This window comes from Hypoxylon fragiforme (genome assembly GCF_022984875.1).
Source record: "Hypoxylon fragiforme strain CBS 206.31 chromosome Unknown GGS25scaffold_3, whole genome shotgun sequence".
NCBI classification, from domain to species: domain Eukaryota; kingdom Fungi; phylum Ascomycota; class Sordariomycetes; order Xylariales; family Hypoxylaceae; genus Hypoxylon; species Hypoxylon fragiforme.
The window spans coordinates 242,294-261,337 of NW_026054758.1; the positions used below are offsets into that span (position 1 = coordinate 242,294).

The 19,044-nt window shown below is 48.4% G+C and overlaps 5 protein-coding genes and 1 non-coding gene across 6 annotated transcripts; 4 read left to right on the top strand and 2 right to left on the bottom strand.

Annotated features, from left to right (window-relative positions):
- The first annotated feature begins 871 nt into the window (after positions 1–871).
- GGS25DRAFT_159272 (putative GMC oxidoreductase) lies at positions 872–2,862 on the top strand. The gene has a single exon (XM_049256476.1). It carries the CDS (start codon positions 959–961, stop codon positions 2,753–2,755), a length of 1,797 nt encoding a protein of 598 aa, XP_049118452.1. The 5' UTR covers positions 872–958; the 3' UTR covers positions 2,756–2,862.
- Positions 2,863–3,110: 248 nt separating this feature from the next.
- Positions 3,111–5,695, top strand: GGS25DRAFT_159283 (SDA1-domain-containing protein). The gene is made up of 2 exons (XM_049256477.1): positions 3,111–3,265; positions 3,342–5,695. Exons 1-2 carry the CDS (start codon positions 3,183–3,185, stop codon positions 5,485–5,487), a joined length of 2,229 nt encoding a protein of 742 aa, XP_049118453.1. The 5' UTR covers positions 3,111–3,182; the 3' UTR covers positions 5,488–5,695.
- Positions 5,696–5,773: 78 nt separating this feature from the next.
- GGS25DRAFT_479378 (glutamate decarboxylase) lies at positions 5,774–8,374 on the bottom strand. Its single transcript, XM_049260008.1, has 5 exons — positions 7,943–8,374; positions 7,766–7,793; positions 6,935–7,570; positions 6,236–6,871; positions 5,774–6,121 (listed from the first exon to the last, which is right to left on the bottom strand). The coding sequence occupies exons 1-5, from the start codon at positions 8,185–8,187 to the stop codon at positions 6,068–6,070; spliced, it is 1,599 nt and encodes a 532-aa protein (XP_049118454.1). The 5' UTR covers positions 8,188–8,374; the 3' UTR covers positions 5,774–6,067.
- A 1,923-nt stretch (positions 8,375–10,297) lies between these two features.
- GGS25DRAFT_529645 (uncharacterized protein) lies at positions 10,298–13,335 on the top strand (the record flags this gene model as incomplete). The annotated part of the gene is made up of 2 exons (XM_049265309.1): positions 10,298–11,639; positions 11,715–13,335. 2 exons carry the CDS (start codon positions 10,298–10,300, stop codon positions 12,770–12,772), a joined length of 2,400 nt encoding a protein of 799 aa, XP_049118455.1. The 3' UTR covers positions 12,773–13,335.
- A 347-nt stretch (positions 13,336–13,682) lies between these two features.
- GGS25DRAFT_159340 (TBC-domain-containing protein) lies at positions 13,683–17,241 on the top strand. Its single transcript, XM_049256478.1, has one exon. The coding sequence runs from the start codon at positions 13,850–13,852 to the stop codon at positions 17,135–17,137; it is 3,288 nt and encodes a 1,095-aa protein (XP_049118456.1). The 5' UTR covers positions 13,683–13,849; the 3' UTR covers positions 17,138–17,241.
- A 1,232-nt stretch (positions 17,242–18,473) lies between these two features.
- GGS25DRAFT_t32 lies at positions 18,474–18,580 on the bottom strand. Its single transcript has one exon. It is a non-coding gene; the product is annotated as a tRNA-Glu (tRNA).
- Between the last annotated feature and the right edge of the window lie 464 nt (positions 18,581–19,044).

Sequence of the window (19,044 nt, forward strand, 5' to 3'; positions counted from 1 at the left end):
TCTGGAGATGGCGACAGAGTCCAGATCATTGATGGTTGATGAACTTATATATGGGGACCGTCTTGCTAGAACTACTAACATTACACGATAGATCGGTATAGATTCAGGTAGTGTCGACAGCCATTTTCTCGCAAATATCGATTCATTGATCGAAGCTCGGTTCAGTACGGTCCCCAGGACAGGACACGGGTCACATGGATTTTGACTATTCGAGAGCCCCTAAATAGTAGTACGCTTTTGCAAACATCCCTTCTAAAGATGAAATTTGCCACGGAGAACTCTTAGGCGACACCTACTGTTGCGTGACAGGGAAAGTCAAGTAAATCACTCACATAACCCAGGCTGACTAAACCGCTCTCAGCACCATCACTTGATAGTCTGTTCTCAAAAAGCATGATCGATGCATACTACCTGCTCTAGGTAAGTGAATCAAACGATGGGGATTTGATGGGAAATGGAAAAGGTTGTAAGGATCATAGACTGTACAGGCATATACTCAGGAAATCTTCTATAATGAATCAATCAGATAATCAAGCACATTAGGCCCGAAATGAAGCTGTCCGTGTCGTGTGAGCATCTCGTGGGAGGGACAGGACAGACTTTCCGATTCCACATATCCTTAATCAGCCGCAACGGCTTTTGTCTGCCGGGTAATATCGCAACACGACGCCAAGGTACCCCAAACCGGTGTTCACACGAAAAACCCCAAGAACCTTCTCCAACTGTCCATTTAACTCATTTAGCCAAAGGTCACCCCAGCTGTTGTCAATGGGTATATGACTGATAGCAGCGTGGCAGTCGACATGGGCCTCGACTTTCCTCGAGGAGCTGGCTCGGTGTTGGGGAATAGTAATATCGTGATTATAAAGAGTTGCTTGTCACCTCACAAGCGCCTACCTACCGTGATATAATAGAAGTATCTCATGTGTAGAATTGTAGAAGGCTCTAGAGGTTCAAGATGGCCGGTCAATTCCTTTTAACAGGGTTATTTGCTGCTACGCAGGCATTTGCCCACACGGCGTCTCCGTATGATTATATCGTTATAGGATCGGGTCCCGGTGGCGCACCGCTTGCGGCCAACTTGGCACGAGCAGGATATCCGACGCTGCTCCTCGAAGCAGGCGATGATCTAGGAAACAACAAAAACTACTCGGATATGATCAACTTTAACCTCGCGGCTAACGACGATAAATCACGATGGGACTTCTTCGTGAAACATTCTTCGGACGAGGAGCGCGAGGGTAAATATGAGCACATGACGTGGCGTAAGCCGGATGGGTCCTTTTACGTCGGCTTGGAACCTCCGGAGGGCTCCGAGCAACTCGGCATTTATTATCCTCGCTCGGCCACTTTAGGGGGTTGCGCAATGCACAACGGTGGCGTATGCGCACTGCCCTCCGATGACGATTGGGATGCGATTGCTGAGAGTACCGGTGATGAGAGTTGGTTGGCGAAGAACATGCGGCAATACTTTGAAAGGATAGAAACCGCACACTATGTACCAGCCGATACTCCTGGGCATGGGTACAGTGGCTACGTTAACGTGACAATCAGTGACCCAACATTTATGCAGCAAACATCTGATGTGCAAGAGATTGCGGGCAACATTATCAAAGCAGTCGGTGGCGATGTAACACGGGATATCAACGCACTTGATCCCGACAGAGACCTAGCCACGGGCGTCTTCGGTCTCGCCAGTCACGCGGATCCCAATGGACACAGGGTTGGGTCCAATACTTACCTCCGGGCGACGTTAGATGACCCAGCCGAATACCCACTGACTGTGCAGCTGCAGAGTCTCGTGACCAAAGTCCTGTTTGCAGAGGATACCGAGGAGCCCACTGCGATCGGTGTAGAGCTTATACGAGGACCCTCCCTGTACAAGGCCGACCCACGTTACAACGGAACCAAAGGGGAAGTCGTCCAGATATTTGCCAATAAAGAAGTTATTGTTGCCGGCGGAGCCTTCAACTCACCCCAGATTCTAAAACTCAGTGGCATTGGCCCTGAAGAAGAGCTTAAAAAGTTTAACATTCCCGTCGTCAAAGACCTTCCTGGGGTGGGCGAAAAGCTCGCAGATAACTATGAAGGTGGCGTGCTCGCACTAGCTAGCAAGCCGTTGAACGGAACATCGGGCCCAATCGCGGTGCTGTTGAAGACACCAACAGCGCGCAAGAATCGTAATATTTATGGGTGGTGTAAATCCTTCTCATTCGAGGGGTTCTGGCCTGGATTCCCGACGGAATACGGGCCAGCGCAGTATGAATGCGCCTTCGTGCACATGAACTCGCGGTCACAGTCGGGCTACGTACGCCTACGTTCTAGCGACCCTCAGGAGCCACCCGAGATCAACTTCAACTTCTTTGAGAATGGAGAGGACGAGGACCTCACAGAGATGCTAGATGCGGCGAAAATATTCCGAGAGGCCATTACTTCCGTGGGTGAGCCCATTGGCCCTTTCAACGAGAAGCATCCATGTCCCGGGACGAATCAGAATTGTACTGACGAGGCGCAAAAGGAGTTCCTCAAGCTGCAAACATACTCGCACCACGCGGCGAGCACGTGTGGAATCGGCCCTGCAGACGATGAGATGGCGGTCTTGGACTCCAAGTTCAGAGTCCATGGTGTAAAAAACCTGCGCGTGGTTGATGCATCTTCTTTCCCTGCCGCGATTGGTGCGTTCCCGGTCTGTCCTGTTTTCATGATTGCTGAGAAAGCGACGGATGATATTTTGGGGGACGCTAAGGCAGGCTAGATAGATGATATAGAATTAATTAGAAGAGGCCTAAAGTTGGTCAGTGAAATGATGGAATATTACGGCCAGTTGAGCCATTATGCATATATATGAGGGATACATGTATGTACTATTACTAGTAGTATGAAAAGAGAATCTAAAAAGGGGAAGAACCACAACTTATTAATAAAGACTGAGGTTCCGAGGTGTTCAAGATTAAGCTTTGCCAAGCCCCTAATGCAGGTGCTTTAAGATGGGCCTATCTACCGATTCTACCCTTGTAAAGTGAATGCCACTAACGAGATAAGATAAGAGATAATGATAATCAGCGACTTTTCCTATAATTTTTCTTTTTAGTCTCCAACTTTTTGAAGTCGATTAGAGCGAACTTGCTACTATCTACAACCTTTACACCACTTCAACTGTATATAATTCAACGATTAATACAATGGGAAAGAGAAAAGTGGCAGCACTCGAGAAGGTCGAGGCAGACCTTGCCGGTCTTCAGTATAGAATTCGAAAAGATCCACTGTAGGTAATACACATACATTATCCCATCCGCTCGCTTCATACGTACACTCCTGCTAATCGATATATACGTATATAGAGCATACGAAAAGGAATTCATAGAAAATTGGCAACAATTCGACGCCGCCCACGAAAAGTTCCTAGCTGCTCCTATCAACGCCGATTCTAATTCCCTAATCAGCTTCCGTGAGCAAATAGACTTAATCGCACATTGCGCTGAGCTGTATCCGCGGATAACTGCTACATTTCCCGACGCCCTCAAAGATGTCCTTACCAAACACCATGCCGTGTTGGAGCCTACCTTGCGGGAGAAGATAGTATCCAGTCTTACCCTCTTGAGACGGAAGGATGTTATCGACAGCAGCTATCTGCTCACCACCCTCCTCCCTATCCTCATTAGCACCCCGTCCAAGTCGTTACGGATGATTCTCTACCAGAAAATACTTAGCGACTTGCGGAATACCAACACCAAGGCAACGAATCACCGAGTAAACCGATCCATGCAGATCGCTCTCTATAATCTTGTTACCTCAGACCGATCATCGCCGAAAGCTCTATGGGCTGTGAAGCTGGTACGCGAATTATGGAGGCGCCAAATATGGACTGATGCCAAAACGGTCGATATTATGCGTCAAGCTTGTTTAGCCGATAACGAGAAGGTAGCCGTCGGAGGTGTAAGATTTTTTCTGGGGGGAGACAAGGAGCGAGAAGAGTTCGAAGACGACAGCAGTGACGAAGAGACCGTCGACGTCAAGAAGGTCAAACACTCGATCGAAATTAACAAGAAGTCTAAGAAAGCCAAGAAAGCCCTGGACAGGGCCGTCGATAAAGTCAAGAAGCAGGAGCGCAAGAAGCATTCACCGCATCCACTCAACTTTTCTGCTCTTCACCTACTTCAGGATCCTCAGGGCTTCAGTGAGAATTTGTTTGAGAAGCATCTTCAGAACTCCAAGGCTAAGCTAGCTCTTGAGAGCCGGCTTTTGGTCCTACAGCTTGTTACACGTTTAGTCGGTCTGCACAAGTTGACCGTCATATCGCTGTATTCTTGGTTCATCAAGTACCTGTCTCCGAAACAGCAGTCAGCTTCGTCTTTCCTGGCGTCGCTTGCTCAGGGAACTCACAACCTAGTACCCCCAGATGCAATTGAGCCATTAATACAAAAGATCGCAAACGAATTTGTCTCCGAAGCATCGGCCACCGAGGTTTGCTCAGCAGGTCTCAACGCCATCCGTGAGATCTGTGCCCGGCAGCCCCTCGCGATGAACGAAACATTATTACAAGACTTGGTCGAGTACAGGAAAAGTAAGGATAAGGGGGTGGTGATGGCAGCAAAGGGGTTACTGTCATTGTATCGCGAGCAGGGCGCAGATATGTTGAAGAAGAAAGACCGCGGCAAGGACGCGACCATTGGACTCAAGAAAGGAAGTATCAAGCAGGTGAAGTTTGGCGAGGAGCAAACTGGCGAGATTGAAGGTCTGGAACTTCTGGCGAAGTGGAAAGAGGAGCAACGGAAACGCAAGCGCGTGGAACGAGGCCTCCCTGAAGAAGCCGAGGCTGGTGAAAAGCCCGAGGGTGAAGAAGACGGATGGGATTCAGATGAGTGGGAGGTCGCTTCGTCGGATAGCAGCGACTCTGGGGAGTGGATCCGAGTCAGCGATTCGGAGGACGAAGGGGAGCCTGAGCCGGATACCAAGCGGCAAAAAGTCGACCCCGACGATCCTGACGCGGAGGAGGACGACAAGGAAAATGCAGAGACCGAAGCCATCGATTTCATGCACCTAGCCACGACCCAAATACTCACGCCTGCCGACCTGGCCAAGCTCCGCGAACTGCGAATCGAGTCCAACGTCGACAAAGCCATGGGCCGCAAGCGCAAGCAAGACATGGAGTCCCGCCACATCGACGAGGGCCTGACGGCGGAACAAATCGAGGCGCCCTCCAAGCTGCGCAAGAGCACCAAGGAGGAGCGCATCGCGCTCGCCAAGGAGGGGAAGCCCGACCGCGAGGAGCACAAGTCCACGCAGGCCATCCGCAAGGCCAAGAAGGAGGCCGAGGGCAAGTCCACCACCAACAAAGAGAAGGCCCGGAAGAAGAACTTCATGATGACGCTCGGCAAGGCCAAGATCAAGCAGAAGAGGAGCTTGGTCACCACGAGGAATATCCTGAAGAATCACATTGACAGGAGTAAGTCGGGCGGTAGGAGGAGGAATGGTATTGCGCGCTAGGGAAGTTGGGAGAAAAGGGGTAGGTAGGTGGATGAGAGAAGATGAAGTGAATAAAGAATACCGCATTGGAAGATTAAACACTTGCTGCTTAGGTCCCTACTAGGTACCTAGACATGTGCTATGCGATCCCACACGTACCTAGTTAGTTATAAGACGTTTGCGTCACTACTAACCTAGGTATGTACATGATACTGTCCGAGCCAGTTACTTTTCCATTATACATTAGGTAGGCTTTGTGTTTCGACGTATCCACAAGTATTCAACGATGATAGGAACATATCAACAGGTAACAAACAAGTATAAGATATTGCCTACGCAGACTACTAGTATAGTTCCTAGGCAGGCATAGGAGGTATAGGAGGTAAAGCAGATCTATAAATCTCTATCTCAAGACGCCTATCTAGTCCTTACCCTTACCCAAACAATGTTTCACCACCATATCCATTTTGCTTCTTTTCTTTCGTTTTTTTTTTTTGATACCTATACTAAATACCTAGAGTAAGTAGTAAGGAAAGCACGATATAGGTAATGCCTAATCTCCCACCCAAGCTTTTTTCTTTTCTTTTCCTTTTATTTTGTTCTAGCATATAGAATGCGTCTTGCCGTGTTTCCCCTGGATGGAATGTTTCTCTTTCTGTTCGAACAGGTTAGCATTATTTCTCTGTGGTGAGAGTATATACAATATTAAAGTACAAAATTTGAAAGGGGGGAAGGAAAAGAAAAGAAGGTGTGTGGGGCGAATACGTACGCGGAACCTCGGGTGATTATGCTTCGCCTGCCCGCTATTCATCGTGTGCTTGCGGATGAACTCCTCCTGCTTACGGACGGACTCGGTATCGAGCTGGTCGAGCAGCTGCTGGCACAGCCGAATATCCGAAATCAAGGCATCGCAACGGTTCTTGGTGAAGTCCTCGCGCACAACGACGCGTAGCATCTTCAGGTCGTTTGTGTGCGGCGCCATCGTGTAGGCGGGTACCACCCACCCGCGCGCGCGCAGCTTATGCGCCAGAGCAAACTCGTCGTAGTTGCGCTCCAGTTTCTCGCCCTCCTCATTCGTGGTTTCTAGCTCCTTCAGCCGGAAGGCGACCAGCGGTAACCCCTCGCCGGACTTCTTGCTCATGATGACAAAACCTAAAGCTTCGAGCGAGTTGGCGAGGTAGTCCGCCGTCCGCGTCAGGTTCGACATGATGGACCGGTACCCCTTTTTACCGAGCCGGATGAGCTGGTAGTACTGCCCGATGACCTGACTAGCGCCCTTGGAGAAGTTTAGCGTGAAGGAGGACTGGTCGGCGCCCAGGTAGTTGATGTTGAAGACGAGCTCCTTGGGCAGGAACTTGGCGTCCCGCCAGACGACCCAGCCGACTCCGGGGTATACTAGACCGTACTACATGCGGCTGTTAGTTTGCTATGGCTTTTCTTTTGGGAGATGGGGAGTGATTCGACTTACCTTGTGCCCCGAGACATTGATCGACACGACCTTCTCACACCTAAAATCCCACTCCAAGTCCGGAACCACAAAGGGGGCCACAAACCCACCGGAAGCGGCATCGACATGGATCGGGATATCGAGGCCCCTCTCGATCAATAAGTCATTGACGCTCTTCACGTCCTCGTACTCGCCGGTGTACGTCGTGCCGAGAATGACGCAAATACCGATCGTGTTCTCGTCGACGAGATCGACCGTCTCCTTGGGGTCGATGACGAAGCGGTCGGGGGTGCAGTAGACAAGCTTCTCCTCGACCTCGAAGTAGCGCGTCGCCTTTTCCCAGCACACCTGGACAGCGGACGACATGATGATGTTGGGGCGGTCGGTGCTCTTGCCCGCCGCTACGCGTGCGTTCTTCCACCGCTTCTTCATCGCTAGCACCGCCAGCATGATCGCCTCCGAGCTGCCCACGCAAGATGTCCCCACAGCGGCCGCGTCGTCACCACCTTCCGCCTCGTGCTCCGCTGTCGGCGCGTGGAACAGACGTCCGATCATGGACACGCATCGGTTCTGGATGTCGGCCGACTGGGGGTACTCTTCGTAGTCGATGAAGTTCTTGGAGAAGCTCTCGGCCATCAGCTTCTCGGCCTCTTCTTCCTACCATGGCGGAAAGGGGTTAGTACGATTTTCTCTAGTAGGGTTTAGATAGGTAGGTGGGTGCGGGTGCGGGCGCAGCCATGTAATGTAACGCTGGAATGCCCCAACTGCGGCTGAGAGCCAAGAGTCTAAGGGGGTAGGTATGGGGTAGGGTAGATCATTGGGTAGGATGGATGAAGGAGGATGCCAACTAACCATGTAAGTGGTAACGAACGAGGCCAAGCTACAGGAGAAAGCTTGTGTCAGCATACTTGATCTTATTTGCCACGTGCAGCCAAGCTACAGCTATGTAGGTACACAATACCACGTAGTGTCATTGCCGAGAGATTTGCATCGGCATATCGTCAGGAGATGGGGCGTTGATTAACTTACTTCAGCATCGGGTTGCCATCCAGGCTCAGCTCGTCCTTGATCATGCGGTAGGCGATCTCCTTGGGCATCTCCCCCTCGGGCATCTCGTGCTTGGGGAGATCTTCGGCAGCGAACTTGGAGCCATAGACGCTGGTCGTGAAGCTGTCCTCGTCGTTGCTCAGATGCAGGCTGATCTTTCGGACAGCTTCGGGCAGATGTCCCTGTCCGATTTCTGCATCGTTGGGGATTTGGGCCAAGTGCACCATTTTTGCGGCAAAGGAGTTGATATGTTCGGATAAGGCGGGTTTGGATTTTTAATGTCACACAGCAGCAAAAGAAAGTCGAGGTAGGATATATATATGTATTATATATATGTATTATATTCAAAGGGAAATAGTTGGAGTTGTGGAAGGGAAGGGGGTGATATGTATTTTAATATACCTCACACGCTACGTAGTGCCTACCTGTCTAACCTAGTTTCTTGATATATGCGGAAGGTCTCTTCCAATTGCATGACCCCACGTTCCACCGCATTGTTTCTCTACAGGTTGCAGCTGCTATATTGTATGTTATGTACGTCAGGGACATATGTACGTAGTATGTACCTACACATTACACATGTAGACCACTAGCCTATCTACCCTGTAGTTGGGTAGGGAGGGAGGTAGGGATGTGAATTGGGTGCATTATGCGGGGTAGCTTTCCTTGGGGAGGCATCTCAGGGTTAGTACTACTACATAGTAGTAGATAAATACTATGTTGTAGTGTGAATATAAAATATACGGCATATCTACCTACATATGTAGGTACTGTAGCTTGCTGCATAGCATTGTACGTAACAAAGCTACATCCTGTAATATACATGAATCACTCCCATACCCTTGAACTGGCCATGAATCAGCACACCGATCAACATCATATGCATTATGCCTCTATGGGATACGAAGAATTGATATGTTCGATGTTGTGGCGGTGAATGCAATTCTATAGCCTTTTAAGTCCTGGATAATAAATGCAGCTCCAAATCCAGGTATGTAGGTAGGCAAGTAGTACTACCTAGGCAAGTACTGGGCAAGTACTAGGCAATATTGAGGTGTCTACTAGTTACACTATGACGCGCGTGGGATCTAGACTTGAGGGAATTCTACCTAGTACTGTCAAAGGCTTCCTATCGTACAAGTACAATCTCAGGGGTAGACTCTGGAAAACAGGGGGGAGGGGCCCGAACGAGCACATGCATGGGGCAGGGACCAAAAGCTGCCAACTCTTGGCAAAAAAGCTTAGCGGTACAATCGGCTAGTAAGGATCTGCCCGTGCTGGCAAGTCAAATATGTGGAATAGGGCAACTAGATTGGTCTGTTTTAACTGCTGATCCGCCTGTACTTTAGAGGATCGCCGGTAGATATAGCGACAGATGATATTTATTATATTTATTAGTATTGGGTCGATACGACACGACATAAACTAAAAAGCTTGAATTGTCTCTAGTGTTACATTCCCTACCGCAGCTCTTCTTTATTCCAGTTCAGTCCACGTCATCTCAGATCCTGTTGCATCTAGTCTTCCTAGCTCCCGCTTGTAGTCCAACCCAAGTATCACTCACGTCCTAGTGCTGCTCTTTGCATTTGTACACGTGGTTGCTCTGTATCCTGTGCCTGTCCGGTTTCCTGAAAGCCTATCTCAAGCCGGTACCTCCTTAGCATCACTCAGCATTATCCTAGTGTGACAAGACATCCAGTTATTCAATGCTTACGTACAGCCTTACGTGGGTTGTCGTTCTCCTGGCAACCAAAACTTAGTAGGAAAATAACTAGGTTACCTACCTTACAAGTCAGCTTGAGTATAGCCATCTACTAGCAATATCCAGTAGAGATGACTATTTAGTGTTTATCAGGGGGGTGTATATGTTGGCAGGAAAAAGAACTCATCGTAGCTATAGTGAGTGACAGTGGTCTTGACCTTGCCCCTAAACTAGGGCAAACTCAAGAATAACTATATTGAACTTTTTCCTTAATGTCAGCCTGCTAAATAGTGCCTTCGGGGACGTAGCGATGGTTTGAGATATCAAAGTGCCTGCCTAACTTAAATGCCTAGAAGCCGAAGAGTAATCTTTCTCTACCTTTAGCCTTCTTAGCTGTCCATCGAAATAGTTTCCCAGGCAACATTAAGCAATACTTTACTCTAGTGTCCAGGTATATGGTAGTTGCGTAAATTATTCTTTTTCTTCTCTCTCCAACCTGTAACATCAATCATTCACTCTCTGCTCTACCTAGGTGTTGAAGACATTTTTACTCGTCACTGACTCATCAAGGATATTTGATGGACACTCTTTTTAACTATCGTATTTATCAATACTCGCCTCTTGCTCAGGCCATCATGATGGGTGATCCATCTTGTCTAGATCTATCCCCTTATCCCTCTATCCCTACCAGGGTCTCGGATCCAGCAGACCTAGTAGACGGGGACAAGAACGGCAACGAACCGAACTCTAGCATGAGCACAAAGGGTTCAGGGCAACCACAGTCTAATCCAGGTGAAGTCAGTGGCGCTCCGTCCACTGTCGAAGCAAAAGCTAAAGTTCTGACACCTGCCCAACGTGCAAGGAGGGACCGCAAGAATGCCAAAAAGAAGGCAAAAAAGGAACAAAACAGAGCAAAGGACAAGGAGGAACTGAACCAGCAGAATGGGGATGCAGTAGAATCTGGAAAACAAGATGCGATACCTGAAGGGCAGTCAGGCATTGACTTACCATCCCCGGGAGGCGAACCGCAAACTCTCAGGCTTTCTAATAGTAATCTCCGAAAGGATTTAGTCGAGTCGGTCCGTTCACAGCAACCAGTTCAAGGGTCCGAGCAAGAGCATCTTCCACCTCAGGACCAACAATATGTAACATGGAGGGCGGACTCTTCGGATTCAGGAACGATAACAAGAACGCCACCAAGTTCAGTAGGGATGGATAGAATCCAGGAAGATGTTCACTGGTGGGTTGATGGCCAAGGTCCGGAGAATCCGCAACATAGGGTAGCCGAACTAGTAGCAAGCGTAAAAGATGCGCAGAGAAGAAGCAGGGAGGCAGCAGCCCGCTCGAGTGCTGGCGAAATAGCCAGAAGAGAACAAGAAGAACAAGAGCAACGAGGACGTGGACGAGAACGAGAACAGCCAGTCTCAGGTACCCCCGACTCAACCCCGGGTAGACAACAACCAGAGAACCCGGCCTCAAATGCAATAATTCTGAAAGAGTGGGTGATTCAGTTTTTTGCCTGGATCTTGGGATATGCTTCTTTGATTCTTTTGACTCAATTCTTGCCTTTCTCGTTTCTATGTTCTGGGGGCGAGGAAGACCATACCAAAGGTGATAAAGACACCAAAGATGGTAGTTGCAGCCGTTCAACCACAACGAGTAGTGACCTATCTGGGACTACCCTTGTACCCTCAAGCAACGGCGGAAGTCTTGGAGGTTCCTCAATGGCAGATGATGCGTCTCAGAGGAGAAAGAGGAATCAAAAGGCAAAGCTCAGAAAAAGGAAGAAGGCGGTCGAACAGTGGGCGATCAAGCAAAATAAAGAATATACCAAGCAATGGGTTAAGGAGAGGAGAAGGGTAGAACATGAGCAGGCTCGGCAAAGGAAGCTTGAGGGCCCCAAGGACCTTGACAATTCTAGCCAGGTCCGAACCATCGGTAGCGTAGACTATAGCGAGGTCGAAAGGGATCCTTCCAGTCAGTGCAATGATCAAGAAGGAACTTCATAGGGGACGAGTTGCCTTATTAGTGGGGACTATGGAGATAGTGAAGACGCGGCTGTAAGCCAGGAATCTTCCCAGTTTACTGAGAGCGAACCCGCAAATCCCAACCAGATAGAAAATGATGCATTACAGATGCGAGGCTTAAAGAGGCGTTTTAAGGTCATCGCCCCAGAAATCTTGACACAACCATTTGAAGAGCAAACACGTTCGTTCTACTCAGGAGATGAGCGAAACTTGACATACGAGCCGCAAGCTCCCCAAGTACAGCCACAAGCCTTTCAGAGCTCGATGAATCTGACTGACGCAGCACCAAATCAACCACCAAGTCAACAACCTGGGCAGTGTATGGAATGCAATACATCCAATGGGAACGAAAGTAGCGGTTGGGGGTACTTACCTCCGCATAAACAGGCATCTTCTTTGGCGTCATCTGAAGCGTTTGTACCGGGCCTGACAGGGTATGCTACACCTCAAAGCCACCAAGGGTCGAGTCCACTACCACAACCTGAACAACAGTATGGACAACAGTATGGACAGAAACGTGGACAGAAACGTGGACAGAAACGTGGACAGAAACGTGGACAGAAACGTGGACAGCAACGTGGACAGCAACGTATACAGCAAAAACGTAGACAGCAACGTAGACAGCAACATGGACAGCAACATGGACAATATTATGAACAACAACCTGCATCCTGGGATCCAAACCAAATGGGACCACAACAATATCCAAGTTCACAATCGTTGTCAGATCTACGGTTAGCGCAGATGGCATGGCCACCATGGCCGCCGCAAATGCCGCAGTTTTCCCCGTATCCGCAACCGGGACTCCAGGTAGTATCGGGATCACCCCCGTGTTGCCCAGCAATGCAGCCACTGGCACTTCAGGCGCCTCAGCCCTCTAGTACCGGGATCAAGGCATCTCGAGGTAGCCCTTTGCTGAATTACAAGCAGGATTCTCAGTCATCCATGAATTCTCCAGCCCAGATACAGCAGAACCTAGCAGAATCGCCCTATTATAAAACTCCAGGGAGCAGAAGATTTCAGAGCAGATCTGATCCAAGCGGGTACCCGGGAAGTGCATCTTCAGACGAAGATACTTGGTAGGTACCTTTTCAAGGAGGATGCCTATGGTCCGAGGTTTTCATTTGATATCCATCCCCCTTTCATCATGTTCTAAGTCAGAAGGGGGGTTGACGGGAAGCCCTGAGTGAAGGACTTGTGAAGGGATAGGCGAAGTGATTGACTTTTTGAGACATTGAATATTAGCGGATGGGCATCTTGGAATTATTGTGGTTCTTTGGTGTAAATTATTGAACGAGCGAAGTACTTCCATAGATTGAGAGTATCTTTTTGTAAAAGTCGTTATCTAATAGATGTGTTGAGCAAAAGCAAAAGTAGCAAAACGTGAAGGAAAGGAAGATGAATTCACGATTAGGTACGTAGGTAACGTTATGTATTAAGTGAAATGTAGATGCAATATTGGCTGGCTAATGGGTCGGGTAATGAAGGTGATGACGCCTGATAGCGATAAGGATAGCGGTTCAAGTGGCTAGTGAAACAACCTTGGTGGAATGTTGCATTAGGTAGCTTAGAATGGGAAGGAAGGAATGTATGCACATGGATTTAGAATCCATAATAACATCAAAGGTACCCTAGATACTCCGTAAATAAAATAAAAATAATATGATACGAACCCTTGGAACCTTAAGTGACTGCCGTATTCCACCTGCAGCTTTGCCCACCTGCAGTCATCAATTCTCCAAATTTATAATCTCCATAATCTCCATAACGCCATATGCCCATATTGCCCATATTACCCATATCGCCATATGTATCTCCCCCCCATAGTGGCATCCATTCTTCTCATTCTTGCATAAACCACAGGCGACTGATCATTCTCATTATTATTCCTCCCATCACAAATATATCATCTCACTATTCTATTACATACTTGTTACTTTACGCTCTTTGATAATACATCCTTCTTTCTATTCTACCCATTTCCACTTTATTATCACGTCTCAAAGCGTTCGACCTATCACTTATGATTGATTGCTTATAACAGATAAAGGTGGGAGACTTGTATCGGAGCAGCACAGAAAGACGAAGAAAGCGCTGGCTGTAGTAACGGAGGCAGACGAACTCGAAGAAAGAGAAAGCCATGATTCCTAGGAAGACAATATGGATCCCGAGTCATCTGCGCCCCTGGAGCGATCGACGTCACAGCTCTCCGCGACCTCGGTCTCGGCCTCTGCCTCAGCCTCAGCACGGGTCACTCGAAACCATTCCACGCGCGCAAAGTCCAAGTCTAGGAAATTGATTTCGCAACCCTCAAGCTCAGCTTCGTCTATCGCCGCCTCTGACAAGTCTCTCACTTCATTTCCTTCATTCTCTCCCCAGTCACCTCACCGCGAATTTTCCTTGGCCACTCCCGAATCTTCGTCTTCTACGATCAATGCCGAGAGAAAACTTTCCGAGGTCATGACTACTACCACAACCTCCATCGTTGATACTTTGACGTCATCCGAAAACCAGAAGTCGGCCCGTAATGCGCTGTTCGACGACACTCTCCTAGCTCCAAAAAAGATACCCGGTGCCCTCCACCACGCCGATGATAAGCACATTGAACGTTTAATCGCGAAACATGGGGCTGTTAATCTCGTGCGCCAGATCGCTGAGGATCTAGCGCATCGTGACCATCAGATTGCGAAATTGAGGAGGAGAGCGGACGAGAGAGAGAGGGCGCTGCGAAAAATACTACTTGGGTGCGGATTATCTAGTTTGGACCTCGAAACGAAACTCCGTGCGGTAGAAGCAGAACTGCAATCACAGAACAAGATAGAATGTGCTTCGACAGGTGATGTCTCCGGTATGATGAGTGATGCGATGCACGAATCCATGTCTTACAACGCCTTGGGCATCAACGAACCAAACGACGCGACCCTCAGAGCAACGAGCTTATCCGTTCCAAAAGACAGCAATGCAAATAAAGGCACAATAAAAACTTTAAAGGATTATCTATGGGGTGGTGGTACGAGTAGAAAGACTAGCAGAGCAGGTAGCATCAACGAAGAAATTACCAAAACGGTCATTCGTGCACCAACTCCTGGAGATCGACGACCTGTTATCCAAGAAGACCTCTTCACCCCACCGGATGCCGAATCTATACGAAGCTCAAGTCGCGCTTCGAGCATCTACTCAAAGGATGCAAATAGAAAACCCTCGGCATCATTTGCAAGCATGGCTTTGCAGCTTGTAGCTGGGAAAGCCTCGATCCGCGATTCTGACTCTGTTAGGGGGAGGTCAAATTCCGCAGGTCAGGGTGGTTCTGTGAGGTCCTCGTCCAACGCTAGCTCTAACACAGGAGCCTCGAACCGAGCCGTATCTTCGCAAGGGGGTCCTAAGGCGCTGATGTCGATGCGACGATCGACCCCCAAACCATCAAGTATTCAACATTTGCGACCACGTGAGAGATGGGAAAGCATAGGGGCAAATCCGGAGAGTCCGTCAGCAATAAGGTCTGATAACTATGGACCTGTTGAAATGGATACCATATTTTCCCCAGAGGGCCAACCGCCTGCTTTATCACAACTCTATAACAATCACAATGACGGCGAGTACTTGATTGATCGCTTTGGCTTCATCTACGATCAACGACGAAAGAAGAGACAACGCGAAGCAAACCAGGTCGCTCTTCAGATGAAGAAGGGGCATGAAATGCTTTCTGGTGGAAGGTCGAACATCTCGCCTAATTTGCTTGAAGATGATGCAGCTTCGATTCCAAACCTCGGCAGCGATGGTCGCTCTGCGAGCCCCACGTCCATTGAAGAACCTGTTGAACAGGGTAGGCCAAAACGATGGCAGGATTACCTCAAGATTGCCACTTTTCCAACTGAACTACTCTCTCACACACCTTCTATGACGGCCTCGAATATACAGGTCCTAGAAGGGACTGAGCCACCCAAGTCCCCAAGCCTGATCAACTCGGACGACCGAGGTTTCGTCCCATCCGCCTATACAACTACTTCGGCTCTAGACAGAGAAGCGAGCCCGAAACAGGACGAAGATTCGCCTACTGCCACGTTAGTGCATGAAGATACGGAACCTGTAAAGCTTCTTCTTAAGCAGTTGAGCGATGTTCATGACACCCTACAAAAAGATAAGTCCGTCCGCTGGAACGAATTTCTACGAAAAGTGCGTGCTGAGCGCCGGCGCGAAGGAGAGGCCGCTGCTGCTACTGCCGCCGCCGCCGCGGAGGCTCGTTTCCAGCTAGCGCCTGTCATGATTCCTGAAGCCAAGCTTACTGATGGCGAGACCATTGGTATAGCAGATCTTGGTGTCAAAGGAAAAGTTGGACGTGCAAAATGGAATGAATTTCGAAACCTCGTGCTCGGTGGTATCCCCGTTGCGCACCGACCCAAGATCTGGGCAGAATGCTCTGGTGCTCTTTCTAAGAGGACGCCCGGCTATTATATGGACCTTGTCACACGACCCAGCGATGCTGACGATGCGGCCGTTATCTCTCAGATCGAAATGGATATCAACCGTACGCTTACGGATAACATTTTCTTCCGCAAAGGACCCGGTGTTCCTAAGCTCAATGAAGTTCTACGGGCGTATGCTAGGCACAACCCCGAAGTGGGATACTGCCAAGGCATGAATTTAATCGCGGCCAATCTATTACTTATCATGCCGTCTGCCGAGGATGCCTTTTGGGTCTTCGTGTCTATCATTGAACGTATCTTGCCCCAGGGGTACTATGACCACAGTCTAATGGCATCCCGTGCAGATCAACAGGTCTTGCGTCTATACGTCAGGGAAGTCCTCCCTAAGCTATCTCAACACCTCGAGGCACTATGCATAGAGCTTGAAGCCTTGACCTTCCAATGGTTCCTCAGCGTCTTTACCGATTGTCTTTCTGCCGAGGCCCTATTCCGGGTCTGGGACGTGGTGCTTTGCATCAATGATGGCAGCACATTCCTATTCCAAGTCGCACTCGCCCTCCTCAAACTCAACGAACGCCAGCTACTAGATTGCGATACTCCCGCGTCCATATACACTTACATCAACCACCAGATGACCAATCACGCCATCAGCATCGACGGCCTAATTCAAGCCTCCGAGGGTCTTCGACGTGTCGTCCGCAGAGAAGATGTGGAGGAGCGGAGGACCAAAGCTATCGAGGCGGATAAGCAGTTCATGAAGGAACGGGAAGAACGCAGTCTTCAACGACAACGCAACCAGCAGAAAGGCTTATCAGTGCCCGCGCTCATCACGGAAACCAGTGCCTCTGCCACCTCCTCCGCGTGTCCAAGCCCGATTCCGAACCCAACTATAATACGAGATGATAGCGAGGGTGGCAGTATAACGAGCCTGAGCGCCTTGGACGATGATGAAACGCAGGATGGTCACGAGCCGAGAACGCCGATGCCGGGAGATGTGGAAGCGTCGTTTGGGCTTGGAGCATAGGGATGGGTGGTTAAGTACCTACTTAGGCGCCTGTCTACCTTCCTGCCTGCCCACCTACCTAGGTAAATAGTTGAAGTGTTATGCAGGGGATGTTCAATAGAAATAAACACTACAACTACAACCCAAATCAACCCAAACTATATCAGGCGCAAAATGAGAAAAGAGAAACAATACATTGAACAAAGCACTACCCAGGAGCATACCGGGCAATGGGATGGGGGGGGGGAGGAGTCATTGGAATTGGGGGTTGGTTGGAATGGAGTATTGCGTATTTGAGTACCTACCTACCTACCTACCTAAATATCACTGCGGAGCAGGGTCGGTGGCATACTCAATTTTTTCCCCTCCTTTCTGTGTGTCGTCTTCCATGTTCCCCTAATTGTTTGCTTGTTTCATCTCTTTTCTTCAGAGTCAGATACCTAGGAGTGAAAAGAAGAGTGACGTGAGAGAGGGAAGGTGGCGGTTGAGAGTGGGTGGAAGTGGAGAACAGTGAAGTGAAAGAAGAAAAGTTTGAAGTGAAGGAAGTGAAAAGAGTGAGGATGAAAGTAAAAATAGTGCAGAGTGAAGAGAGTGAAAATTGTGAGAGTGGGAGTGAGTGAGTGAAATTGGACCATTACAAGTACCTACCTACCTACCATGCTATGATACCCCCTTTTCTTTCTTCCCAGTACGGAACTACACCACCCCCTTTTTCGGGGCTTTTCTTAATGTTATTCCCCCCCTTCTCTCCCTCCCCCCCTTTTTTATTATTAGAGTATATCTTTTCTTTGTGAAGTACCTATGCATACACATATAGTATACGTACATACGTACTTACTAGAGAGTGAATAGGGGAGGGACAGGTGTGCTGTTGTGAAAAGGAGGCCTATGTGCCCAACCTAGGCAGGGGAGAGAGATGGAATTGAAAATGAAAGTAAGGATTAAAATGGAGAAGAATGCAATGCATGCATGCTTGCTTGCATGCATTGCTTGCGCGGGTAGTGGAGAGAGTGAGGGAGTTAAGGCGATACACAAAAAAAAAGGGAGAGTATATAAAAGAACAAGTTGAATTGAGTCGAGATAGATTCACTTTAGACAGAGATCAATGTGCATGCACGTTTTTAATCAACTTGTGTAGTCGACCTACCTAACTAAATAACATAAGTGCCTAGGTTAGGTAGGAAGAAACCTGAGTTATAGTTAATCGTGATAATTAACTACAAGTCGCACCTCACATCTTGTTTAACCTCAAATCCCAATATCAATCACATCATAAACGACGATGTTTTTTGTTTGCTGTAAAAAGTAGTTAAATCATCGATGATAGAAAAAAAAATCAAAAATCAAAAAGATAGACCTCCGAATCGGGGAATCGAACCCCGGGCTTGACGGACCTTTCATGGTTTCTTACTAGGAGAAACCAATCTTGAGAGCGTCAAATGTTGGCCACTACACCAATTCGGATTTCATTGGATGAAAGTGCGACCTGTTATTTTCCACTATATCCCCCCCCAGTGTTGGGTAGTTATTAGTGTGCTCACTAAGTTAGTGTTGTTGTGGTTCAAAGTTTGCTTAGTCTTTAGCACGCATTTTATGTATGTATTGTACTAACTATATGGCTATGCAGGTTGGTTATGTATGTTAAGCGGGCATCTAACTACCTACTACATAGGCAAAATTCAACAAAAACACAGAACATGCACTGCACTGAGCAGTGCGTATTAACTATCTACAATGTATAATACATAGTAGGTACCGACTTAACTAACCCAGTGACTAACTATCGCAGGCAAATAACAGAAAATCCCAAAAACAGCCCCTTACAGCCAGTCGATCACTTATGTAGGTATCCTACGATCAAAGAATCCCCCTTTCCCTTTAACTATCTTCTAACCATCATTCCCAATACCTAACTTAATTGAAGAGGT